The sequence below is a fragment of the Micropterus salmoides genome, unplaced genomic scaffold, assembly GCF_014851395.1.
Source record: "Micropterus salmoides isolate LMB-PRFRI ecotype aquatic unplaced genomic scaffold, ASM1485139v1 Ms_hic_scaffold_8, whole genome shotgun sequence".
Lineage (NCBI taxonomy): Eukaryota > Metazoa > Chordata > Actinopteri > Centrarchiformes > Centrarchidae > Micropterus > Micropterus salmoides.
This window is the reverse complement of record NW_024044570.1, coordinates 9,716,312-9,738,000: the sequence shown is the minus strand read 5'-3', so window position 1 is coordinate 9,738,000 and position 21,689 is coordinate 9,716,312. Positions and strand designations below refer to the sequence as shown.

At 38.2% G+C, this 21,689-nt stretch overlaps 1 protein-coding gene across 1 annotated transcript; it reads right to left on the bottom strand.

Annotated features, from left to right (window-relative positions):
- Window positions 1–3,034: 3,034 nt before the first annotated feature.
- snx1a (sorting nexin 1a) lies at window positions 3,035–21,588 on the bottom strand. Its single transcript, XM_038706056.1, has 15 exons — window positions 21,422–21,588; window positions 16,435–17,368; window positions 15,017–15,153; window positions 14,640–14,715; window positions 14,284–14,327; window positions 13,870–14,011; window positions 13,709–13,787; window positions 11,156–11,231; window positions 10,696–10,809; window positions 9,194–9,287; window positions 8,741–8,946; window positions 7,968–8,111; window positions 6,835–6,915; window positions 6,667–6,738; window positions 3,035–5,650 (listed from the first exon to the last, which is right to left on the bottom strand). Exons 1-15 carry the CDS (start codon window positions 21,551–21,553, stop codon window positions 5,600–5,602), a joined length of 2,382 nt encoding a protein of 793 aa, XP_038561984.1. The 5' UTR covers window positions 21,554–21,588; the 3' UTR covers window positions 3,035–5,599.
- Between the last annotated feature and the right edge of the window lie 101 nt (window positions 21,589–21,689).

The window sequence follows — 21,689 nt, the reverse complement described above, 5'->3', positions numbered from 1 at the left end:
TTCTGCGTCACATTAAAGGTAAATGTTTTTCAGCCTAAAGAAACGGCAAAGTTCAATCCACAAAGCTGCAGATTCTGCTCTTCCAGAACAGGAGCATTATTTCTATTGCATATGTGAAAACGGCTGTATAAAAGCCTTTTGAGCGCCAAATCAGATGGCCCCAGTGAAGTCTCTTGAGTCAGCATGAGGGCTAAAGACTTAAAGTTTGAAAATGAAAAAATCTGGGTATGTCGAGTTGGAAAGATGTGAGCATACCAAAAACTCTGTAGCCTGCTCCTCATCTCTGCATAAGGCTACATAAACCGCTATTAGCTTAACACACCCGAACACTGTCTGCTTGCAGGTTGTGGGTAATGTAGGTGCAAGGTTTTGTCAAAGAAGAAGAATGCGTGGAATAAAAAATGTCATCTGGTTTAGAAAGTGTTAAACCGGTGGATTACCTACTTTTAAAGTTAGCCTCAGTCAAACAAGTTACAATTACAGCAAAATAATAAATATAACAGAAGTAAAGAAGAGTCAAAGTCCGCAAACCTGACTCAGCAATTTCCATTACACAGCAATATCTAACGTTTGCTAACAGTAGCTACTGGCCATATCAGACCAAGTAAAGCTTAAGCAGCAAAACCTCTACATTGAACTTAGAATTGAACTGAGAATTGTGCATTTTATTGATAATTATTTCTATTACAACTATTTCTGCTTTTAAAGTAATAGTTCAACATTTATTTGGTGAAATTTGTCAATTTGCTCTCTGACAGAGAGTTAGATGAAAAGATTGATAATCACTTGTGTCTGTATACAAAATATGAAAATTGTTTCCCTTGCACAGAGGAAGGCAAGCCGTTATCGCTGTCCTCAGTCTTTGTCCTAAGCTAAGCGGCTGCTAGATGTACCTCCATATTTATGGTACAGTCATGAAAGTGGTGTCAATATTCTCATCTAACTACTTAACAAGAAAGTAAATAACTATTTCCCAAAAATGTCAGACTTTTTGTTTAAACAGTCTCACTTTAACAACTGGACTCATTATTTGATACCTCATCCTGTCGCTGAATGTGATGTGGCATTTTTACATGTGAAGATTAAAGCTGCAAGTGGAAGTGACAAGTGGAATCATAACGCTTTCATCACCTCGGTGCTTCTTGTGACACTGTACAACGGGGATCAGTTCATCTTTACCTCTGTCAGACTAATTAAATATTGCAAAAGCTCCTTGCATGAGGAGATCAAATCAGTCCTAGTGAGAAATGATGCTTTATCATTTACCAACTTTTGTTAAATTGGACAAGAACCCTCCATATAATACAGGTATTCTTTAGTTTATATCCATCACAAATTACAAGTATTGAGGCTCATTCTGACATCATTCTTTTGTGTAAGCTGAGTATGATTTAATATGTGTGCATGTTCAAACCATCTTGACATAGTAAAGAGTATTGTGGATTGGAGCCTTTATGCATTTAGATTTTGTAGAGCACATGGTAGTGCTGGCTGGCTGAAGTTATTTATCGATACACTATTTTGTAATATGTTGAAAACATTAACTGTGTGAAACTGTTGCAGAACTGTGTAGTTTTTTGTTATTTTAAAGAGTGAACCAAGACAATGTCTTGTCCAATCTGCCAGAACAAGCAGCTGCCATGTAATGACATGCGAAGATCTGATAGTTTTACTTCATATTACAGGACATGTAGGGTTTTTCAAGTTCCTCAGCCTGGCCAGTCCATCTTCACAGTTTGCCTTCTTAGTTTGAGCAGGTTGTTTTAGTTAGTTATATATCTGGATGGAACAACATTTTGAACTGAAGTGTGCGGCATTACAATGTGAAAGCTGTACCTGTAATATCGTCATCACGTGTAGCAGCTAACTGGTCTGTTGCTGCTGCTTCCCATTGTCCCTAAGATGTCTGTAACTCTGAATTAGATTGTACATAGTTACTAATAAATGGTGAAGCAAAGCTGTCAGGGTGCTCTGTTAAAGGGTAACTTCAAAGATTTTACACATAAAAGGTTCACTAATAATGGGGAGAGGTACTCAGACTAACAAAATATGTTATTGGTGAGTTGCAATATGGAAAATGGATAGGCTCAAATGTTTTTATTTGACTTATACTAGCAACTAAAAGTCAGAATATCTTTGCATGCTTAAGATAAAATGACAGACTTTATTGCATTTGTAATAAATTGCAGAACCGGTCATCAAGCTACCGAAAACTTTTTTTTCTTCCTACAGTGGAAGATGAGTGAGCCAATTACAATAACTATGCATTATAGCTATAGCTAGATACTGGATTTTCTAAGCAACTGCAAATATTCATTTTAATGGCATAAATCTAAACTAAAAAAGCATTTTTTTCAAAAAAGGATATCAAATTTGGTTATTGAAGAATTCAACCAAGATCTGTACTGACCAAACTTTACAGTTGAAAAGTCTGTACTGGAGATATGGTTACCTTAAATACTGTATATATCTTTGGCATATTTGTAATGTAATTTTTTCTTACTTACCAACATATAAGTTAATAAGCTAACATATCACTCCAGCCAATTTAGAGACTAATTGGGTGTAATTTTACTTAATTTAGTCTTAATGTGGTTTATCTATAACCTTAAAGACCTCTCAGTGACCAGTTGCAAAAACTCCAACAGCAGTGTATGTTCCAAATAAAGATTGATTATTACCCTGTTATCAAAATGTATTCATTTTAAGATACAAAGCACCAAAAGGAACTGGCTTGGTCTCATTCACAAACTCACTCACCTACGTTTAGCAGGCTTTCTCAAGGGGGAGCTGTTCATTCATTATCCACCCAATTGTGCACCTGCTAACCTGCAGGAAAGATGGAAAAGAAAAGAGAAAAGCAGCAGCTGTAATAGAATGTAGTAAGAACATTTTGTTATCTACTTAAAAAACTGTATCCTCAACACCAATCACACATCAGTAGTCTTTTTGAATCCAATCAAAAGCTTGTTTACTTACAATGTCAGGCTAAGAAAACAACTCAAGTGGAGAAATAACACGCTGAAGTCCTGAATGAAATTTCCAAGTGTAAACAGTGCAACTTTTATTGATTGGTTTTAAAAGAAATTTCTATGACACGGTGCACATTGCTGACATTGCTCTGCACATTGACAAGTGATGGCATACAGATACTTATGAGTCCGCACTAACAACAGGTTTTATGCGTGCTAACAGTTGAAAACAAGCGTTCAACTAGTTGTACAAAAATAAAAAACGTGCACAGAAATGTCTGCAAGTTAGGCGATGACATACACTGTAGGTCATCCCTACACGGCTTCAATTTATGTGTGCGTAAATGTGAAATTAAAGCTGAAATCAAAAAATAGCAGCCCAGCCATAGGACGCTGTGACACGGGCTTGTTACCGTTTGATGTTAAAACTCTACTTGTCAAACTGCAGACCGAGTCTTTAGGGAAGCATCAGGTTCACTATGACATCAGTACATTTAGTGTTTGACATTAAGCTCATGTTTTGGAGTCAGTATGAGCCCAGTCCAGCTTTATTCTTTTCTTTTTTTTTTTTTTTAAAGGACCATTCCAGTGTTATTTGCACGTTGTTGCCCATTCACTAGATATTACACACAGTATTGTTTAGTGCTGAAATTATTAGCCGAACAACAGACAATTAATCTTTTATAATTACTCAGCCCTTGTTATGCAAAAATGCCCAACATTAGCTTGTTCCACTTTCTTAAATGTGAGGATTTGCTTCTTTTCGGTTTTATATCATTGTAAATTAAAGGTACCCTGTAGGTTGTTTTTGCAAACAAAGCTATGTTTACATTTACGGTTTCTCACCAAACTGTGCATCTTACAGGTCTGACAAATGCGTTAAATGCATTTCCTTCCTCATAATAAAGACATTTGCAGACTGCCGAGTGTTTTTGTGAGGAATTTGAAATCTACATTGTTTGCGTCCATGTTTACTAGCTAGCAGCATTCTTTCCTGCCTTTGTCGTCATATTTTTTGCTTTTCTTATGTTCATCATTAGAAAAGCAAGAAATCATCCGCTGGAAGGCATATCACATCACCCGCAAGCTACTAACAAAAATGGGAAGCCAACAAACATTGCTCATAGGCTACAACTGGTCAAAAACTCCACAGGGTACCTTTAAAACTCAAACTGTTAGATAAAACAATTTTGTCACATTGGCCTCCAGGAGACAGTGGAACTTTTCATTATTTTGCAACATTTTACAGACTACACAGTTGTAAGAATCTGTTAATCTATCAAGTGTTAGTTGAGGTCCTAACTTTTAAATTACTACCAAACAAACTTCATAGCAGGACTCAGAATCCTACCATACAGGCAGCCTTTGGTTTCCATTCATTTCACTACAGCAGCACAAGACTTTCTTTAAAAGGCTAACCCATACATGTCAGAATTTACTGTATTTTTCTCAAAGCCACTGGTGCTTGGTAATGCCCTAAAGAGAGTCATCTAACACTTACAGTACTGAATTACCAAACAACAATGACACAACTTTGACAAAAACACTCTGACGTGACGTTCACTGTGAGGATTACAAGTCCCTGCATGTTGATTTTCATACAGTAGTGAGTCCAAAGACTGTCTGGAAGGTAGGAGAAAACATAAAATAAAAACAACTTTGCAGTTACAAGCAAGAATGTAGAGGGAAAACAACACTTAATTTGTAGTAAATGGGCTTAAACATGAAACCACCAGTATTATTCTTTAACCTCAGCATTGACACTTATATCATTATGGCTGGAAGAAACAAGCCTCTGCACTGCCCACAGCTGTGTGAAACTTTCTCCCAAAGTGGATAATACCAAAAACACCATTCTGACTTAAAAGGCACAGACATGTGTAGTTATAAGAGTAAAGTTTGTACTATGATTGAAATCATATCTAAAACATTAAACCCACAAGCTTGACCTACAATGCAACCCTTGACCACAGCTGTAGACCCTGCTAATCTAATGCCTTTCAATACCCATGCACCCCCTTCCCACAGCATCAATAGTATTTTAAATCTGAAAGAAAAGAAAACACAGTTGGTTCTGAAGTATTTTATCCACCTGGTGGAAGTGCTCAATTTTTTTTTAATTCATTTAACTGTTATTTTATCCCTTTGAGTCATTAAAAAGAAGAAACAGAGCGAGATCTCTTGGCCACTTTCTTCATCTGGGTCCCCAGAAATATTTGATGAGAGAGCAGCCGCACTGTAAACAATTAACCATTGCTGATGAAGGAGCTCCTGATCACACAAGGGAGAAAATCCTGAGAACAACAGACTCGGTTCATTTCCCTTCTCTTGTGGAAATTAATGGAATCATTTATCTACACTTTCTTCTTTTTCTCATGTGTCCTTAACTTTGTGTATGCAAACTCTTTTCATCTAATAAGAAAATATTTGTGGAAGGTTAAATGAAAATATACAATTATTAATACAATAGAGTACAGAGCTATATGTTAAAGGTGATAAAAAAAAAAAAACAGGTTGATTGTATCTCCCTTTACAATGCACGCATTTTCCTTGGTTTAAAGGCAAGAGGTAAAGTGTATAAGAAAAAGGCAGCCTGTTTTGTCGTCCACAAGGCTGGGGCTCGAGGATTAGGCGATTGCTTTTGCTTCCGGTAAGAAAGCCTCCCAGTATTTTATCAGCTGGAGAGAGAAAAAAGAAAGAGACAACAGTGACAGGTTTGTTAATAACTGACAGACATTAAGTGGTTAATATTTAGAATTTATAACAGATGCTTTGCATCTTTCCTAGTCATGTGTCCCACTTCAAGCAAAAGTGTGATGTGTAGTTTTTCCCTGTTATTACAGAATTGAAAATTGAACATTTATGGGTTTTGGAACATTGATTGAACAAAATAAGCAATTTGAAGACATTACTTTGTGTTCTTGAAACTTTGGAAGAGCCTTTTTTAATACGGGTTCATTACTTGCAGCCCTAATCTTTCCTTTTCCTATCTTCATGTAAAAAACATCTTTCATGTCTCGCTCCTTAGCTCATGTTTTATTCCTTTCCTAAAATACATTCTAATTTAAAATAAATATCCCTTCTATAGTCCCAGAACAATTGTAGCTGACTACAGGATTACAAATATGTAAATACAATTTTATTATGTTGATATTGCAACTACAAAGTGGGATTAATAGCTATTATTAAATTTATTATTAAATTGTATCGCCATAATGGGATTTGATCTGAATTAGTATGGCTAATTAAAATTCTAATTACATATATGTAATCCTGTAAATTGTAGGACACACCTTCAGTAGAGGACCACGGGATCATCGAGTGGCCATTATCACTAGATACCCTCTCCCAAGGAAGTCCCCGCCGAGACTGATCAAGTCTCAGGGTGTGTCCCATGCCCAATTAGCTGTGTTTTTTGCATTAAAGGTTGGTTAAGGCCGCACTTTTTCCACTCTTTTCCATTTGATGATTTATAAATTCAAACATATTGTACTGCTGTTTTTGTGAAGTCTTTCTGGATAAGATCACCGGCTAAGTGTCTAAACTGTAAAACATGACGTAGTCAAAACAATGACTGCCAGAGTTGGAAAAGCTTTCTCAATATCAAAACTATTTATAAATGTACATTTAACTCGGTTGACAAGAAAATTATGGAAATATTAAAATATTTATGTTTGACTAGAGAAGCACTCACCTGTTGCTGAGACTGAAGCAGAGACTCCAAGTACTTAATTATCTGTCTTTTGAAATTCTTGGCCTTTTCTTTCTGTATGATTTAATAAAAAAAATGTCATCAGTAATGACAAATGCTTTCTGCTGTAGAGTAACTGTTGTGAATGCAACAAAGGATAAACATCAGTACCTCAAAGCGGACGACTTCCTTGCGCACGGTGGCAGAAACTCTGTCAAAATCTCTCTCATACTGCGTCACTTTGGCCTCCCACTATTAATAGGAGAGGAAAACTTTAAAGTCCTGTAGTATAGAAGATCATTCATGACAGGATATTAAAAAAAGGAGGACATGCAAAAAATAATAAAACGACGTTAACAGTAAGTTAAAAATGAATTTTTCAGTTAGAATTATAATAGTAGGTTAAAGTTGTGTCACAGTATCTCATACTAAGAAATTCCATTTTTAAGCAAAGATTTTGAGATTAATTGAATTTTTGATTCACTATCTCAAAATAGTGACTTCAAGACTCATAATCTCTACTTTGAAAAACCAAATTTCACTTAGTATTTCTAAATTTTGACTTACTGTGAATATTTTTATCACTTCTTTTTTTTACCATCATGCAGCAATTGAGCCTCTACACAATCCATTAGATATTAAGGGAAGAGAGACAATGATCATTTTTCTTGTGATGTGCTCTCCAGTAAATATTGACGATTAAAAAAAGATTCAAATGCTAAACATAAAAATTTTCAGCACTTCCTTACCAGGACAAAGAAAGTGAGCATATGTTGCTTAAGCGCAGCATGAAGACCAATTTCTACTGCTGTATTGAATATACGCTGTAGGTACCCTGTAGCTTGACAGGCACATGCCCAAAAATTTAACTAAAGTTCGATGCGACACTCTTTCTCTCTTTTCTGCGCTTTTATAATTTCACTAAAAGCTAAACACTAAAAACTGCTGTTCAACATCGATTAGCTCCAACATGATCCACTCAGTTTCAGTTGCTATTGTTTGTAGTAGCCTACACCAACAACTACAGTGAACCCCACCGCCAACTAGCTCACGGTGGCGTGGCTATGTGCGTAATCAAGTTTGTGTTGATTATTTTATTAAAAACAAGACTATGACTATGAAATCTAATATATTTGCTTTACTGTATCATGACAATAACCAAGGTAATAGAAAAAATGTGACTCTATTTGTTTCATTGTGCTCCCCGTTTCTGATGACAGGAACAAAATTATCCAGGAACAAACCGAAGCACTTCCAGGCATTCCAGTTATTTTCACGGTGATCATTCTGGCCAATGTTTGTACCTCAGTAATCTCCTCTTTGGCCAGCTGCAGTTTGTCTGGTTTGTTGGCCCACAGCAATTTGGCCTCAGTCTCCCTCTTCTTCTGTAACACTGTCTGAGCATCCTGCCAACGCTGCCACGCCTTCATCCGGTGATCAAACGACCCCTGCAGGTCACAAACACACACAGGATCATATCATGTTTATGTTTGTAGCTGAGGAACAACAGTCCAAATAAATGTCATGCCTTTAGTCAGTACATTTTTCTTGCGGGAGCAGTTACATGTTATTGTTTTAACCACCATTAGATTAAAATCAGAAGTTAACCATTAGCCTTTAAATATATGAGTGAATAGGCTGCTCAGATAACATGGGCAACACTAAAGCACAACAACACTGATACATAACATCCTTCTCTGTCTTAGTTCTTAACTGGCATTTCTTCTTGTCCCTGAAACTACTTTCCTCTGGCAAAGATTTTCCTTACGAGTATTCAATACAACTACTTGGACTAAATTAAAATGACAGACTTGACCTCACTGCTTAAGAGAGTAAGCCACCGATGGACGGACAGGCTTGATGTTTTTTAGATTGTAACGAAAGTAACAAAATTGCACAGCAATGAAATTGAACTACTTCAAATTGGTGTTTAAATTTCACTTAGATAGGCCTCAATTTACCTCCTAACCTTTGTTTTTTTTAAATAAGATAATGAATACTTCACTATGCAGAATTAGCTTTGACATCCAGTAATTCATTTTAATAAATTAGTAATTAGAACAGATTTTCTCAGTACCCTCACGGCTCCAAGCAGGCGGATGTAATCTGCGATGACTTCAGCAAAGCCGAAGGTGTCGTTTGCCGCCTGGTCCTGGTGCAACTGCTCCATCTTGTCCTCCACCTCTGCCAGCTGAGAGAGAGCTCGGGACAGAGCGGTGTTGTCCTCTGCGCTACCCAGCATGGCTGTGCTTTTGGCAAAGCTTGCTGTATTTAACGACAGCTCTGAAGGGGAAGATCGAGCCAAACATTAAGGCAAACAGAGGCATTTTCCTCCATGTACACCAAACACCAATTACAAAAAAGTGATCATATACAAACTACTTTCTGGGCATGGTTTTGGGTAAAAAATAGCCCTTATCTTGCAGCACACTGGCAAAGAGATAGTTATCTTAGCTTTTTTGTCTCCGTTTAGGCTTTAGCGAAAGTTCTGAAGGCAAATCTTTAAGTGGTTGGAAGGGAGACAACGAACCTTTCCTGTGAATGACCAGAGATTCGACCAGCGCATGGAGCTTCCTGAAGTGCTGGTCTGCAGACTCCATCTCCTGCAGCTTCTCCTCAAACCACTGCAGTGAAACACACAGTTAGTACAACTCCATCATCGAGGCCCCTGTGTGTTCTACATGTTTAGATCCCACTGTTGTTCCACAGGTTAATTTCTAAGCAAAGTTTCAGTGTTTTTGTTAGTATAAAAAACACACGTCTGTTATGTCAGTGAAGACTGAGCTCGATGACATTACAAGCTACATTACAGAGGATTAATCACACAACTGTGTAAATCAAAAACATTTTAAGTCACACTAAAGCCTCTTGGAGCAATTCCTTAAACCCTACAGGAAGCTGTCCATTTTGAATATAATTGTCATTTGTGGCGATTTAAAGGTTACATACTTTAACGGACTCCTCCTTATTAATCTGGTTGACTTCATATTTTTGCTATTTAATCTAAAGGCACTGACGATAAAAAGTAGTGCTATCTGTGACTTTGAGTTGAAGGGCTTGCCCGTGGCGAAAATTGATGATTTGCCAACAAACAAGAAGTTTTTCTCAGCTTAGTCTGCACTTGATGGACTGGGACATAACGTATAATTTGCAGGTGTTCTCTAGCGCCACAGGAAACAGGAAGTGATGTTGACCTCCTTTGTTAGGTGTCCAAAACGTGTGATAATTCAAAGTTGTGTCTCTCGACTTCCGGCCACTGCCCCGCGACACGCCTCATTCGCGCCACGCTGCGAGGGCGTGTCCAAGACTGCTTGCAGCTTTAATTCAATTTAAATCCTTTTACAGATTTTCTGGATTTATACAAGAACCCTGCTCCTACATTTATGCAAGCTATAACTCTTTGGTGCTTTCAGCGTGGGGTAACCTCAAAACACATCGGGAATCCAGTGCAGTTTAACGTACTTATGTTCTTTTGTATTTACTCAGCTGGAATAAACATTTAATTAATCATAGATGTGGTAATTTCAGGTCAGATCAAGAGGAAATCAGTGTCTTTACACACCAGCTTCTGATGAACAGGGTCTTTGATTAGTGTGACAGGTTGCCTCACTTACTATCTATTAAATATACAGTTATGTTAGCTTGCATTACCGCATACAAAAATAGCACTGGACACATAAAAGGTTTAATCAATGCACCACCAGATCAGTTTACAAAAGAATGCATTGGCCAGTCTGTCCATTTGTTGAAGCTTATCATCAGTACTGGGTCATAACAAAAGAAAGCAGGTTTTGTTTTCTCAGTGCAATGAGTTAACAGACTGATGGCAAGCCATTCTGTACCTAATATGTTCTGGTACTGTACTGTTTAGTGCTTCATCCTGACTGTGCTCCAACTGTGAGCTTGATATGTTCTGCTTTTTACTGGAAAATGCTGATTTCCTCATTAGAAAAATTATCTGTTACACAAGAGCTTCTAGGGAATAAAAGACCGTTGTGAACAGAAGGAGTGTCTGTTTACAGTTGAACTCACCACATCTGACTCATTCATCTTGATGGTCATTTTACTGACAGCATCTGTTGCTTTGTTGATCATTTTCAAGAAGCCAGCGCCGCTCAGAGCCTGCGTACTCACTGCTCGGGGTAACTAAGGACACACACACATATTATGATACAGAACCAGACTGAACTTAAAAAATATAGTAAAATTTCAGAAACACAAAGGGAAGTAGTGGAAGTAAGTAGTAAATACAAATGGCAGAGGAAAAATACATCCCTCTGAAAGTGTTCCCTCAATTCAAACAAACATTTTTAGATGTAATAAAGATAATTTAGTCAACAAATTATTATTAAGTGAAGTTGTGTGCCAGGCGATTTTATAGACTTTAAAGAGTACAGTATTTCACAGGTGCTCAGGCATAAAACTAAATAAATGTTTGTCTTATAAAAAAGGCACCCAGGCTCGGGGCTCTCCAAACTCAATTTCAACTTACTTCTTCTCTTTCCAGGAACTCTCTGACATCAGGATCCTGCAGAAGTGATGGATGATTTACCACCCGCTGAAGATACCTTTAGAATGGGAAAAGGGGGAAATAAACCCTCACTTTCCTTCTTTCTATGATCAAACAACATTATAACAGCTTTAATGTTTAGCAGAGATTTGAGCATCCGATTTAAAGGTGGGATTCTCGCATCTTTAATGAATAAAGTGTTTCAAACTTTTGCGCATTCTTTCAGAGCCAAAGCCAACACCTGTAAGATTCCAACACCAACAATCTGGTTGATCACTTCAATCATATCTGCTTGTCGTCACTAAATATTACTGCTCCTCTAAAGGTTAGGCCTACGTCTAAAGCTAGTAAGCAACCCTGGATAAATGACAGCATTCGCAGCCTCAAAAGGGAATGCAGGAAAGCAGAGCGCAGATGGAAAAAATCCAGTCTCCAAGTCCATTACCTCAGTCTGAAGGATTTATTAATTAACTACAATAACATGGTTAAGGATGCGAGAACACACTATTTTTCTGAACTCATTACTACACATAAACACAATCCCAGGTTTCTGTTTAAGACTGTGGATCAGCTGGTAAACCCAACCCCTCCTTGTGCCTCAGCTGGAAGTAATGATGACTGAATTGTTTTTATCTTATTTTACCAATAAGGTGGTGTCAATCAGAGACTCTATTACCCCCGCGGCCTCTTACTCAGAGGTTCCTCACCAGCAACAAGAGAGTTTTAACCAGTTTTATCCCATCGACTTGTCTGAGCTTTTAAAAACAGTATCACAAATGAGAGTGTCCTCCAGCCCACTTGATGTAATACCTACAAAGTTTTTACTGAAAATAATGGATTCTGTTGGGCCCCATTTGATCTCTGATCGCTGTTTTTAACAGCTCCCTATCTACTGGTTGTGTCCCTGATTATTTTAAAACGGCTTGTGTGAACCCGCTTTTAAAGAAACCTGGTTTAGATCCCTCCCTCCCACAAAATTTTAGACCAATTTCAAAACTGCCTTTTATTGCAAAGATTCTAGAAAGAATTGTGTCCAAACAGCTGCTCACTGTACTGGAAAATAACAAAATATTTGAAAAGTTTCAATCTGGTTTCAGGAAGTACCACAGCACTGAGACGGCCCTGCTTAAAGTCACCAATGACCTTTTAATGTCTGCTGATGAAGGCATGTGCTCAGTCCTGGTACTCCTGGACCTTAGCGCTGCTTTTGACACCATTGATCACAACATAATGTTAGACAGACTGAGGCACTGGGTGGGGATCTCTGGTACTGCCCTAGAATGGTTTTCATCCTACCTGTCAAATAGGAAGTTTTGCGTGTCTGTAAACAACTATGTCTCTTCGTTCTGTCCAGTTAAATATGGTGTGCCTCAGGGGTCGGTCTTAGGACCCATTTTGTTTTCCTTGTATCTGCTTCCCCTTGGACATATTATCCATAAACATGGCATTTCTTTTCATATTTATGCTGATGACACACAAATGTACTTGCCAGTCAGATCCACAGACCCTGGAATGCTGAGTTCACTTAACAACTGCCTTTGTGAAGTTAAAAAATGGATGTCAAATAATTTCCTCCAGCTGAACTCAGACAAAACAGAAATCCTGGTCATTGGGTACATGATTCACTAGGGAAACCAGCAGAGGGCAGTATTTGTTTTGCCATCTGCTGGTTTCCCTAGTGAATTATGTTAAGCCTGTGGCAATGAACCATGGTGTTTGGTTTGATAGTAATTTAAATTTCGAGTAGCACACCACAAAGCTTGTTCAATCATGTTTTTATCAACTTAGAAATATAGCAAGAATTCAATCTATGTTAATTTTTAAGGACACTAAGACCATTTTACACGCCTTCTCATCACGCCTGGATTATTGCAACAGCCTTTTCACTTGTTTAACCCAAAAATCTACTGATCGACTCCAGACTGTCCAGAACTCAGCTGCCAGGCTTTTAACCAGAACAAAGAAATATGACCACATTACTCCTATTTTAGCTTCATTACACTGGCTCCCAGTATGTTTTAGAATTGACTTTAAAATTTTACTGATCACTTTTAAAGCTCTTCATGGCCTCTCGCCTTGTTATATTTCTGAACTTTTAGTCACATACACACCAGCAAGTACCTTGAGATCCTCGGGCAGAGGTCTGTTGTCTGTTCCAGAATCTCGACTGAAAACTAAAGGGGACAGAGCGTTTGCTGTCAGGGCCACGAGGCTCTGGAACAGCCTGCCCGAGGAAATCAGGTCGGCATACTTTTATAAGAGAGCCTTTCCCGATCTTATTTGACTTCATTTTATCCCTTTTATTTTATTCTATTTTACTTATTTTATATTTATCTTAAACGTGTATTTTAGTCTTTTCAATGTTTTCTTGCTTTTATCTTGTATTGTTTTTGTATTGTCTTTTGGGTATTATTGTCTTTACACTTGAAAAGTGCTCTACAAATAAAGATTATTATTTGTTTTCTCCAATCACTAATGACATGAATTAACTAAATTTGTCATGATGAAGCTTTAATTTCATTGCTTCTCTCTTACCTCTCCAAGGCGCCTCTTCTTCTCTCTACAAAGTCTGCAGACGAGGAATCTTCCTTTCCCACCTTCACCTTTGTCATACCTGTGCAAGACAACATCCTTTCTTATGGCTGACAGAGATTTATAGTTAGTTTTAGAGAAAGCAGTAAAGCCAGTAAGCCTACCCAGGATGCTCTTCTCTGGTGGCGGAGGCACGATTAATCCATTTGGTCCATGTTTTTCAGAAAGCTTCTCATAGAGGCCGAGGAAGTCGCTGAAGCGTCGCCTCACTGTAAATGTCTTGTTGCGGAACATGGGCAGTGTGGTCTGAAACGGAGTTCACAATATTTTCGTCATTTCTATTATTGGATTTTAATCACTTGGCTGGCTTATTTTTGGTGAATTACTGCTATAAAGTTCTGACGTAATCCATCTTGGCTTTTCAAGACCAGTGCGTGGGCATTTTTCCTATAACAAAGTATTTCCTCTATTCGCGCGCCGTTATAACACATCTGATGACTGAACTGTACTAACTTCCTCTGGATTAAAGATGAACAACTTCAGATTAAGTGAAATGCTATATATCGGCAAGTTTTTACCTGTGTGGTTACTTTGTAGGCCATGTAGGCATTCATCCCGTCCCCTAAAAAAAAGGAAGACACAAAATAATAGTAAATAATTATTAATTATTATTAATTAAAATTTATAAATACTCAAGGCAAGATGCACATGGGTTGTCTTTGTGGCACTTTATCATTACTCTCTCTTCTTGAGTTCTTGATTATTTCCCACATGTTTGAAATGATTAAATGAAGGATTCAAGTAATTCAGAATAGCCTTTGCTTGGCTTGACGTTAATACGGTGCACAAACCAATTTGTAACTGTATTGCAACAAACTAAAATAAACCCAGATACATAATTTGTTCAAAGAAGAATAAAATTAAAGAGCCCCACCTATTTTTTCAGGGTCTTTGACAGAGACAACAATTTCAAATGTGTCTTCCTGCTCTTCATCTTCCTCTTCTTCCAACTGAAACAAATATTGAACAGGAAGTGAAATACTGCCAGTCAAGCACTTCTATTGAACAGTCACCAATTTTCTTACAGTGGATTTTTGGGGAAATATTCAGTAAAATGTTAAATTAGTCAAAAAATGCAAATTGTACGATTAACAGACTCTTGAATCTTGAATATTCCAGAAAACCAGGAGTAAATAAAAAAAATAAATAAATAAATAAAAAGCAAATCTCTTAACTTAAAAAACAGTTTTCAGTTATGACTTTGTTGCAGTCATACTGGGAATTTCACTCTGGGATTAGATATGCGTGTACCTCCTCCAGGGAAGCAGACTGAGGCTTGGCCAGGCTGGCAGCCGCTGACAGAGAGGGGGTGGATGCAGACGGTTTGGCTGTCACATCCCTCTTTCTCTCGTTCAGCGGGCTGTCGAGAGAAAGCTCCACCGTGCCTTCTGTTAGAGAGAAAAAGAAACCAGACTGGGGTCATTCCAAGCTGAACGGAAATGTGTTTAGTCCATTATTTTAGGTACTGGACCATCCTGGCCCTGTTATAAATTTAACTTTATGTATAGCTGTCAATGTGGCAGAAAATATCACAAAGAAACAAAATACTGACACACTTATGTTTATTTTATTCTAGTTGTATTTATCCAATCATTATTCATTCTCTAACCTTTATATTGAATTATGTTACATATCTTCTTGGATATAGTGTCTTGCTCAAGCACACTTTAATGTGATCAGAAGGAGCCAGGGGTTCAAACAACCATGTTTAATGGCCAACCCAGTCCACCCTCTAAGCTGCAGGTTTTTCTGTGTATATTGCTGGACTCCTGTGCACTGTCAGCACAAAGTGTTGTTTCTTTAATAAATGTTGTGTTGACAGTGTGCGAAATTATACACCATTTTGCGTCTTACTCTCTGTATGGTAATCTGAGAGAACAGCAAACTAAGGACTTCATCGTAAGGGGCAATTTGTTTCTATCTGGGTTTGATAATAAAGCGTTTGACCTCGACCTGACACTGCAGTTTGTCTTTTCTGCTTTCAGCCTCTAGTTTGATACAGCTCACTTACATGTTTTCCAGTGTTTTTAAACTGAAAGCCTCATTTACTGGAAAAAGTGAGTGATGGTTGAGTTCTACTGTAGGTAATATATGCACAATGATTTGACAAGGAAGAAGAAAGCATGCCATGAAACGCACTATATTGCTGGTTCTGCTGCACTGATTTCAATCCTTTTTGTCCATTGTGAATCTGACAATGTTGTAAAACTGCACTGCTCTTTTAAGAACAAAAACACATGGGTGTTTTGGGTTTAAGAGATAATTAATTTGAATCTGGCTGTGAACCTTTTGTTGCATGTCATCCTCCGACTGTCTCCCCTAATTTCCTGTCAACTTCTGTACTCTGTACTATAGCAAACATGCCTTAAGACTAACAGAACAAATTAAAATAAATAAAAACACAGGAATCTGGACTGAATCTGGTGTTTTTAAATTGCAGTTTGCTTAGGTTATGTTTTTACTTCCAATAAATTGCTTATTGAAACTAAACAGATCAGTTATTTGTTGCACACGTGACTTTGAAAACTGTTTCCACACAAATTAACTGAAATAAGAGGATAAACACTGCTCTGTGTGAACACCCTGCTTTGTCACTAACGCTCTCCTTGGAACACTAAATCCTAAAATCCTGATAATGTTACATAATAAAAGAAAAATAAAGCTCCCACCAGCAAATATATCTGTCTCTTCTTCAGAGTGGACTCCATTAGTCTTGGAGTTGGCGGTGCTGGTGTTTCTGATGCTGGGCACTGTGGTGAAGGCTTCCTCTGTGAAGATATCAGCAGTTTCTGCAGGATTACTGTCTTGCAGAGGCCCACCTATGTTGCGTCGATCACCAACAGCTTTGGTTGTGACAAATTTGTCCTTATGCTCTTTGCTGATGGTTTTCTTTGTGGTGGCACCCAGCGACTCACTGAACAGATCCTCATCAGTTTCACCGAAGAGGCTTTTCTGTGACTGCTTGGCAGATTGAGTCTGCCGTGGTTCTGTGAACAACTCGCTTCCCTCATCTTCAAACAGATCGATTGTTGCCCGGCTGGGTTTTTTTGCATCAGCAGCGGGTGGAGCATCACTAAGGAGGTCAACCAAAGGGTCAACAATTTTGTCACTGCCATGTGGCTGTTGTGTGTTACTGGCTGACACATCACCACTGAGGTCGATGATTGAATCAGTGGAAGTTACTTTTGCTTCCTGTTTTGCATCACTTCCTGATTTCCTTTCACCAGGTGGATCTGTAACACCACTGGTCACTTCACTTTTATTCTTTGCTGTTTTAACAGTAACATCTGCTACAACTTCCTCTTGATGGGTTTCACTTCCAAATATGTCAACAAAATCATCCGAGGGTTCATCTAAATGGATTTCAGTTGTGTCTTTTGCTGCATCTGCAACGGCACTTTCAGCTGCGACTGTGTCGTCAGGAGAGTCGGTTACGTTGTTTGTTAGGTCAACAAAATCATCAAGGGGTTCACTGGCAAATACACTCGCTGGTTTGGTTTCTGTTTGGCTGCTGACAGGCTTGATGGGATTGTTCATTAAAACATCACCGGGTTGACTGGCAGGTGGCAGTGTGGGGTCCATTTCGGTCAGCGGAGGGCTGCTCTGGAGACGAGGGGAAAAGGAAAAAAAAAGATTGAATGTTTCAGAGTATTTGAAAAGGGCTAACTAACAATTGTCGGTCAATAATTTTTTGGAATTAGCAAAGACTAGCCCATCCCCAATTTCCTTGAGCTCAAGTTAATGTCCCCTAATTGCTTGTTTGGTTGGACAAGCCCAAAGATATTCAATTTATAATCATATTAAAACAGAGAAAAGTAGCTAATGTTTACATTTGAGAAACTGGATCAATTAAATGTGAGGCATTCTTTTTGGTAAACGGCTAAAATGATGAACTGATTATCAAAATAGTTGGCGAATTTTATGTCAAATCGACTAACTGATCAATCAGTCCTTTTTCCTTTGCCATGTAATATGTCTTCCATATGACTGTAAGCATTATAGTCTGGAAGAAATACCATCCAAAATGTGTTTTTAATTATTAATCAATTAATAATATATTTACCACAAGAAACAGAGCTTCCAATAAGACATTTGCTCATAAAATAAATGTTAAAATCTAAATGTTCATAAATCCTTCTTAAGCTGTTCCTACACAATAATCCATGTCTCTGGTATCCAGTTGTATGGTCATTAGTAGGGATGGCATTTCAAGCAAAAATACTATTTGATATGATCACAATTATTTTGATCAATAATAAAATCATGATCATTTAACACGATTACTTATTGGTTTAGGAAACAATGATTTACTGAACTCTTAAAATGAATGCTTCACAAATAGCCAATGAAATAATAGTAATCCAACATTATTAACTTTAAACAGCATCTTAACACCAACAGTGAGTGCGAAAAATATAAATTAGCATAAATAATTAACATATGAGTACAGGAAAAGTCTGTCACTCTAATTTATGGAGTGTAAAATGCTGCAGGCTAAGCTAATAATGGTGAGTACCACCGCCCACCCTGAGCCATGGTTCTGCTCGAGGTTTCTGCCTCTTAAAAGGAAGTTTTTCCTTGCCTCTGTCGCCTAGTGCTGCTCTTGGTGGGAACTGTTGGGCTTCTGTAAATATCATCACAGAGTACGGTCTAGACCTGCTCTTTTATGAAAAGCGCTGTGAGATAACTGTTGTTGTGATTTGGCGCTATATAAATAAAATTGAATTGAATTGAATTGAGTAAGCAAATTATAGCCAAATTATAATCCCCATCATCTTGTCTGAAGCTGAACAAACGTGCCACAGCCTGGCTGAGAGAAAGTTTGGGCTTTTAGGGAGGGGCAGGAGCCACAGCTCTAAAAGGGTGCACTTGATTTATAAAAAGACAAAATGAGAGTATCCATGCAAAACACAATGAGACACAATAATTGTTTTATCTCATTTTCTTGTTTGCATAATCGTTGGAAGACAAAATCGTATATACACAAGACAGGACGATAGTCGCATAAACTATTCAATCTTTTAGAATTTAATGACTATTCAAAAATCATGACCCATCCCTAGTCTTAAGATTCCCAACACAAAAATATAGTATTGCTACAAACACAACTTCCACAAACTCATCAACCATAATCAAAGTCAACCACATTATGATTTGAAGGGGGTTTAATTTGATGTTTCTGTCCGATATCCAACATTCAACAAATTTTTATGGGAATCAAACAGGTTTTAACAAACTAGTTAGTTTTATATATATATATATATATATATATATATATATATATATATATATAAAAATAGTTGACAATGTAAGTGGTGAATGAGGCTGCCCGTTCAAAGTCACTGATTTATGAGTGAAGCCTGATGTTTGCTTTTGTACTCATTTGTATGGTATTGTTGACCTTTCTTTTCTAATCCTTTCTTACTTCAATCATATCAAGAGGAAATCAACAGTCTTGCAGAGGGGACTCACTGTTCAACGTTAGCAAAAATCAAGGAGCCGATTGTTGATTTCAGGAAGAAGGAAGCAAAGACACACACTCCTGTCTACATCAGTGGAGCTGAGGTGAAGCAGGTGAAACAGTTTTAGCTTCCTGAGAATCAGCATCACAAAGAAGCTGTCATGGTCATCTCACATCTCCAGCCTGGTAAAGAAACCTCAGAAATGTCTCTCCTATGTTTCTTAAGGAAACATGAGAGCAAAGCTCAGGTGGCAAGTTCTCATCAGCTTTTAAAGCATCCTGACAGGAAACATCCCACAGGGACAGGAGGGCTCTGCAAAACCACCCAGAACATAATTGGTACCCATCACCATAATCAGTGATATTGGTCAAGGAAGGTGCTTGTGCCGAGCCCCAAAGATAATAGCCTGTTCACCCTTATGCCATCTGGCAAGAGACACAGGAACCAAGTATCTGCTGTCATACCACCAGACTTCAGAGCAGTTTCTTCTTCTTCCCTCAGGCTGTGAGCATTTTGAATTCATCCCCCTCACTCCATCAAATGTAATATTGTTTTTTTTATGTGTTGCTCTGTGTTGTTTGTGTCTGCGTAGCATAAAGGGACTACAAACGTAAATCTTCTTATACAACCTTGTGTTGTAAAATGACCATTAAAAGAACCCTTGAATCCCTGAACCCTTCAAAAACAAAACATTGTTATGTCATTCCAGGCTAATTATGTTTCAGCTTTATCAGACAAGCAGTCGCAAAGACGACAAATGCATATACACCTAGTTGCTAGGCACGCATTGCAAAAATGAATGCAATCTAATACAACAGTTCTGCAATAAATTCTACTTTCCTAAAGGTTTCAAAGTTCAGTTTTTGTTGAAACTTCGCTGGAAAGGTGTCGATTTAACTTTATGATCGTTTTAGAGGCTGTAGTTAGAGCTGTGGTAGAATTGTATTATGTTATAATGTGTAAGTGTAATATTTAGATCCACCTTTGCTGAATAAAGCATAAGAAACACCTACCAGCTATGTGCGCCTAATGAACTTGCAACTGAGTGCAAATGTCTTATCATAGGGTTTGGGTATATTTGCTAATTATCATGTTGAGTAATACTATGCAAATAGTTCCTTAACGTAATCTAATAGCTAGAGGCCAGAGTGAACTGTAATGAACAACTAACTTGTCCCTTTTAAGTATGAGGCCACTCTGAATCCACTAATGATCACTGCCTGGTCCATCTCTAAACATTATTTCAACAACAGGCTCTGTTAAATGTGACATCCAGAGCTGCTGAGTAATGTTTTCCATGCAGCAGTTAGTCTAGCGCTCAAAAATCAAAAGACAGCAAGTTTCCAATCTCTCCTCTGAACTTTGACTGTGGGGAAAACATCCGGATTCTGACCATGTGACCACATCTCACTCACATGACAGGAGGCTGCAGGAGCCCGTTTTTAATCCTCATTTAAAAATAAATAAATAAAAAGTGTGCGTATTTTAAACTGATGATTATGAATAACAAAATCACGTCCGGGAGAATGTCAACAAGGAAATCACACAGACCTCCTCCTCAACAGACATTGCCATGATTAGACTGCAGCTTGATTTACATTTGCATAGTCCTAAAAAAGTCTGCACAGCCACCCAAACTGCTGAAGGCTTTAGTGCAGTTAACCTGGAAGAGTGGAAGTTTTTTTGAAATGTCAAATATAATCTGCGCATAACATCCACATATCATTAACCCAAGAGGAACTATATTAGATGAATTTTGTGCTCTCTGGTTTCCTAATCAAATCTCAGCTTGATACTTCTCCACATTGCAACTCCACCGTAGGAAATCAACACTACTATGATGGGCATTTCCAACAGTGTCGAAGATTAACACTGTTTAAAGCAACGGTGTTTGTAGGTGGGTAGGGCAGAATGTCTGCATCGAAACTCCCAAACTGCTTTGACATTTTAAGTTCCAGTTAAATGTTGCAAGTCTAACATTACCTGACATGACAGTTGCTCACTGTCAGCATTATTTTCTGACTCTTTCCTCTGCGCTAAAACAAGCTAAATGTTGGTAGACACGCGTACAAAACTTTTGCTTAAAGCGCCTCATTAGCTTTCTCCGCTGCTGTTAGCTAACTCATGTGACAGTTAGCCAAATCAGTGGGGGCTCAGCTAGCGCGAAATGAAAATTAGCCTCATTCACACATACTGCGCTCATGAACAGGTCGTCCCCTTCGTCGTCTTCATCACTGTCTCGGCCTCCGACGTCCTCAGGGTCTAGCACATCTTGGTCCTCGGAGTCGGGGAACGGGGGAGGACTGCGTTCGGAGCTGGTCGCCATCTTCAATCTTCTCTTTTTTTTTTTTATAAACACACAAGGGGAGGCAACGTCAACGGCTCCCCTCTCTGCTCGGCGCAGATATACGTGTCTCCTTCAGCTGCCAACGTTAACTTCACCTGCGCTGCTCAAGAAGCAG

Bases quoted from the DNA above. Each gene is read 5' to 3' on its own strand.
- snx1a (XM_038706056.1), bottom strand. From the start codon at position 21,553: ATGGCGACCAGCTCCGAACGCAGTCCTCCCCCGTTCCCCGACTCCGAG. The intron at 14,716-15,016 runs GTACACGCATAT...TATTTGTTTCAG, and splicing joins AGTCTGCTTCCCTGGAGGAG to TTGGAAGAAGAGGAAGATGA. The intron at 13,788-13,869 runs GTAGGCTTACTG...TGTCTTGCACAG, and splicing joins ACCAGAGAAGAGCATCCTGG to GTATGACAAAGGTGAAGGTG.